The 6,000-nt window shown below is 34.4% G+C and overlaps 1 protein-coding gene across 1 annotated transcript; it reads right to left on the reverse strand.

Moving 5' to 3' along the window:
* Window positions 1-664: 664 nt before the first annotated feature.
* LOC114248149 (COMM domain-containing protein 2) lies at window positions 665-4,522 on the reverse strand. Its single transcript, XM_028181291.2, has 6 exons — window positions 4,423-4,522; window positions 2,978-3,134; window positions 2,826-2,903; window positions 2,654-2,736; window positions 1,918-2,091; window positions 665-1,005 (listed from the first exon to the last, which is right to left on the reverse strand). Exons 2-6 carry the CDS (start codon window positions 3,042-3,044, stop codon window positions 700-702), a joined length of 708 nt encoding a protein of 235 aa, XP_028037092.2. The 5' UTR covers window positions 3,045-3,134; window positions 4,423-4,522; the 3' UTR covers window positions 665-699.
* Window positions 4,523-6,000: the final 1,478 nt, after the last annotated feature.

Genomic DNA, 6,000 nt, shown 5'->3' on the forward strand with positions numbered 1-6,000 from the left:
TAAAAGTATAAGTTTAACTTTTTTAGAATTTAATATGAAACAATCGGTCGATCCTCATTGTATATGTATTAATCCACAAACCGATGGAAAACTACTGTGTCGAGAAAAATCGTTTGGATTGTATTCCTTTGTTTCGATCCACACAAGTATCGGATCGGATTGAACATCTTTACACCAGAAAGAATTGTCGAAGCCAATTGTGATAAATAAATGCTACCTACTATCATATCGCATGATACTGTTCAGGCCCTTCCACATCTGCATGAATCATAAATGTGATCACACTCCATATTCATCCCAGATTTGTTTTTCGATTTATGTTGTCATTTTTGGCGATATGAAAATATTTGCAAGTCTGTGATCTGTTTGGTGAAAAACTGTATATTCACAATTTTCTTAGCACTGGCTGGCACTGGGCACATACGTCAACATGTTAGAATTAAACCTCTTGGGTCAATTACAAACTTATCTTCTTCTGTATCAATTTTTATGGTGTAGATTCGGGAGCAAAATTACGATCTACAGTGGTTACTGCAGACATCACAACGTGAATGAATGAAAAGGCAATTACTTGAGATCTTAAGTTTGGGTGGAAACTCTTAATTTTTTATTATGGAGGTTTGATGTTGTCTAAATTATTTTAATGTATAAAATACAAATAGAATTTGATTGATTATTTTCATATTTATTTACATTACTTTATAACGATCTTTGTACTTTACGTACATGTTGACTCTTTGATTCCTTTAGTGCTTGATCCAGTTTATTAGTGAGATGAATAAGGTTTGGTATATCACACTGAAGAAGTGTGTGATTAACATTATTTTGACATTGAATTGCTGCCTTCGCTTCCTGTACAGTTGCATCCACTATATAATTTGTAGCCTTTTGTTTTCTATTTATAATGGTTTCCTTCTCATGTAAGGCAAAGCTCTTAGGTCTCATTGTAACAAAATCCATTGTCACCACTGGTTTTATTCCTCCATTTGAATTCCTAGAAGCAATCTGAAAATATGATTCCAATTATATTTTTGTAAGTACATGATTGGCTGTTATTATAGCCCTGCTCTAGGCAGACTTAATAGCTTAATATGTCTGAGATTAGTAAATAGCAATGCTCTTAGTAGACTTAGTAGGCTTATTGATTAAATTTGTTTCTTAAACAAGTTAATTTGTTTTAACTTGTAGCACCAGCAGTAAAACTATACTACATAATACTTTATTTGTCTATTGTGAGATACACCAACCAATAAAATACACTAAGGGGCAGTTGAACTACCATAAATTTCAAATGATCCTTCCTCTTCGAAATGGTAGAACTTGATTGCTTTTTTTTTCCTACCTAAGCAGATGGTCTAGAGAGACCATGCCGGCGTCACTGGGCTAGTAGGTGAGCTCACGGGGCTCAAACCTGACGATGTTGCTAACACAAACCCTAGCAAGAGCCGTGCTTTGCAGAATCTACTACCGGATTGGCAACGTGACCCACTGAAAAGATCCGGTGTGAAAATCAGTAGGTTGTGTCTGTGGGTTAATTTACTTGCCGAGACCTTCGTCGCAAGCGACGAACAAAACAAGAAAACAAAAACAATGACCGGTTTGATTGCTGTAACTAGTACTTTCTTTAAAAAATTGGTTATTTTGTTGTTTTTTACTAGTCATCTTTATTTAAATATATCATATGCAACTTACATGATATAGGGTTGATATACCTTTAATGTGTAATAGTGATGACTGCAAAACCATATAAGTATAAATATGTAAGTATTTATATAAATCGAGAGAACTGTTTTACTCAGTAGTAGTTTTGAATATTAAACATAATGGAAAAACTGCAATATGTTTAATGGATAGGATAACTAAACTCCAATAGCACAGATAAAATACTTAAAGTTATCTCTTTTTTAACTAAATTACCTGCACTTCAAACCTCCAAGTAAAATCTATATATTTTGGATCATTACGTTGTAACAATTGTAAGGCTTCATATAGTTCCTTCTTCTTTGTATTGTACAATTTACTCATAACATCTTGCTGATCATTTGAAAAACCTGCCAATGCTAATGAAGATCTAAAATCAGATTCTGATAACTGTAAATAGAAAATTATAATTATTAACGCTGGTGCTCTGGAAATTGTAAGCCCATCTAACTATCCGTTACCACCAACCTGTCTGTTTCTAGCCCAAAGCCATCACATGTTCCAGTTTAAGAGGAGTGATAGCCATTATTAATCAATAAATTGAGACTTCAATCTCATGCCTTGGGTACGTTTTTTTAGATGTCATCTGCCTCAATATCTGAACCACAAGAACAGCAAAACATTGCTTGATACGAGTTCATAATGTGTCACACGGTGATATTTGTGTGAAAAGAAGCAGTCTGTTAAACCACTACTTTCTAAAGGGAGATGATATTTGGTTATTCCCAATCAATTAAAAGCAAGTTTGACTGTGTTTTCAGAGTGAATGCCCATCTACAACAACAAAAAATGTGGCCCCATTCCTTCAAAAACTTACTGAAGTACAATTTAATTCTTCAAATATGTGCGTAATAGATCATTTGATAATTTTACGTAGACGCAAAACAAAATAAAATTATAGTATTATTACTAACAAAACATTTAACTTCTGTAAATAAAACTGACTGCATACATTGTGCTTACTTCCCTCCAATATTAGATAAACGATAGCTTGGACAAGATTTTGTATTGTGGCCAATGGAACTTTAAGTTTTTCTGAAAAAAGAAGATACGTTAATTTCAGTATGCCTCGATCATTACCTACGATTTAATGTAACAAACAACTTAATTTCCTGAGACTATACCAGCAGCGATTCCATACTTGTTTGAGTTGGCTCCCTTATTAATATATTCCACAGCCAATTTGCAGAAGTCTATCAAAACTGAAATGATCCCAAAAGCATAATTATTGTATTATTGCAAAAATAGATAATAACAATTCTGTTATTCTATTTACCTTGAACAGAATGTTCATGTAATAATTTTAGATGATCCTTTTGTAATTCTGTAAGAAATATTATCATTATTAACTCGAACGATTAACGATCCGGGTAAAAGCAAAAAGCTACCATACAAAAAACAATAAAACAGGTAAACAGTAAATACTAAAATACTACCGTAAAATGGGGCGGTTAGGGACAAATTCCAACTTTATGAGCAATTTTAAGGTAGTTGTTGATGTATATAATGCTATATCAGGATCAAAATGATTGAGTCTTGGGGGCATCTTTGTTGTCTAATTTAAAATTATACAACTAGCATTACAGTTTAAGCAAAAAATGCAAAAATAGGTGTAATCCCTATTTACCCGAAAATTGCGGTTAATTGGGACGAAATGAGAAATTTGCTAGGGTTGGCACTACTTTTATTTTTATATATAGTTTTAATTTATTTATTTATTTAGTTGCACCAACAAAGTGATCATCAATAAAAAAAATTGAAAAACTGACAAAAGTACATGGCAGACATCACCTCAATTATAGGTGCAATCGACAGTGCATTAACAACATTAATTGCATTAACAAATATATATATATATTTATACATATATAATGGGCTTTCTTAGAAACGGTTTATATTTCTCCGTTCTTGGTAAGTACTTAGGGGCTGATATTTCTATCTGGGTTAAGAGATTAGGTGTGTCGGTTATTCTATGGATTAATCAGATGAATACCCCCACTCTGAACAAATATTAAATATTTTATTATGTATTACTTAGACATTTTTGTCCACCTTGAGATTTCATTGATCTTGTTACATGTCTCTGCAAAATCGACTTCCTTATATTAAATTGCTTATCTATTTCAACTAAAGACTTATTCCCAATTTCGCTTCGAATAAACCAGATTTTTACTAACAAATTTAAAAAATATTGTTATAACTACATAGACAACCCTACAAACCTGTACCTATTTATACTTAGGTCGTTTCCATTTCACGTATTCTCATACCAATTGACCTCTTTTTCGTTGTTATTTGTACCTAAGACGTCTCCAATATCCCCAAAAACAACAGATTTTTACATGTATTTTTATTTAATCAAATACATTAAAACCAATAATAACTGAGACTTACCTTTAATATATATGCTGGTTCAAACACTAAATAACGTTTATAAATCATAGTCGTCTTCTATTATTATCAAATAAATAAAAGAGAGCAAAGTTTCTAGCACTAAAATAATTACCACCACAGGAAGTTAATTTGATACGCGATTTTTTATACGTTAGCAGCTATTATCATGCATATTCAGAGTTGTTTTGTGAACTTTCAACATTCTACTATTAAACTACAAAAAATGGAAGATTTTGCAACGAATATAAAACTTATATTGAGCGTCGAAAGATTTTCCCGGTTTTTTCCCGATTCGCCTCTCAATCCCTAATCGCCCCATTTTACCGGTACACATTACACTATCGGCAAGCTATGATGGCCGTTTTGACATATTACAATAGTGATGTGAAATGTCAATTTATTCTCGAAAAAATTTGTAATCTATAAGTTTTTATTGCAAGTAATACCTAATTAAAATGGCTTAATAAAACAAAAATATAACTGCTTACTTAATATATTTGAACGATATGAATATTGGAGTGAAAATGAATATACATACTTTATATGCACAGAAACAAATTAATAAAAAAAGAGACCAAAAAAAGATTCCCGAAAGGCTATGTTTAATAAGATTCGTTCATACTGCTATTTTCACTGTTGTCACTAATATCATCACCTGCATTAATTATAAGTTCGTTTTTAAAATATTATCTATGTTCACATCTCTTTCATAATCTTCCCTTATTTATTTAACAGTTCTATTCACAACCTTTTTCCAGTCTCCTTTAGCCACATGTTCACAAACTTGTTCTAAAATTTTTAGCATTTTTGTTGTGTTAAATGAGAGTTTTGTATTGTGTCTTACAGCATATCCCTTTATTTGAGCCCACACCAACTCAATTGCATTTTAATCACAATGGTAAGGCGGTAACCGTATAACTCTGTGGCCATGTTCTAACACTATTTCGTCAATGACGTATCGTATCTTGGTTGGTTTGTTTTCTTTTAAGAGACGTATGTACTAATTCCGCTTTTAACATATTTATGTTTGCATTTACGCAATTTTTTTTTAAGAGATGTGACGATGTCATCTTTCTTTTGGGATTAGGTAACTGGCTTGTCAATTTGCATCGAGTGGTATGAGGCGTTATCCATAATTATAATAGATGGTTCAGGGAGGCTACACAGCATTGAGGTAAGCCATTCAGTTAAGTTTCCTCCATTCAATTCTTCATTATAGTTCTCAGTGATTGCCATGATCAGCCAGGAGAGAACTGTGGTTACGAAAATTTTACGCATCCTGCCCATGGAGGCGGTTCTGCTTTTTTTGTGCTGATTCTGACGTCTGCGCAGACCGTCTTACATGACGTGATGCTCCAGGAGATGGCATTGCTTATTCCCTCCTCTGAGGTGCGCGTTAGCGGTCGCGGCAGAACCTGGTATAACAATGCCATTAGGGATGCTGCACACCTTAAGTGGTCCGCATACGCGGCATGGGATAATGCCAGGAGACGTCAGGACCCTAACGTCTCAGAGGAAAGGCGGAAATATAACGCCGCTTCCAGGTCCTAAAAGAGGTTTATTGCCAGGGCGAAGTCGGAGTACGTTGCTATAATTGGCGAGCGACTAAAGAGCTATCCCTCTGGGAGCCGTGCTTTTTGGTCGCTTGCTAAAACTGCAGAAGGAAATTTTTGAAGGTCTAGTCTCCCACCACTACGCAAGTCCGATGACAGTCTGGCCCATAGTGCGAAAGAGAAGGCTGACCTACTGGTCAAACTCTACGCCTTAAACTCGATCGTCGACGACAGGGGTGCCACATCACCGAACATCCCCCGGTGTGATAGTTTCCTACCGGAGATCCGCTTCACACAGTATGCAGTCAGGCAGGAATTCCGAATCCTGGACGTCTATAAGTCGAGTGGGCCA

This window comes from Bombyx mandarina, chromosome 15, assembly GCF_030267445.1.
Source record: "Bombyx mandarina strain Sakado chromosome 15, ASM3026744v2".
NCBI lineage: Eukaryota > Metazoa > Arthropoda > Insecta > Lepidoptera > Bombycidae > Bombyx > Bombyx mandarina.

Coding starts and splice junctions, on each gene's coding strand:
- LOC114248149 (XM_028181291.2), bottom strand. CDS start 3,044: ATGATAATATTTCTTACAGAATTACAAAAGGATCATCTAAAATTATTA. Junction 2,904..2,977: donor ACATGAACATTCTGTTCAAG/GTAAATAGAATA, acceptor GGATCATTTCAG/TTTTGATAGACTTCTGCAAA. Junction 2,737..2,825: donor CAAGTATGGAATCGCTGCTG/GTATAGTCTCAG, acceptor TTCTTTTTTCAG/AAAAACTTAAAGTTCCATTG.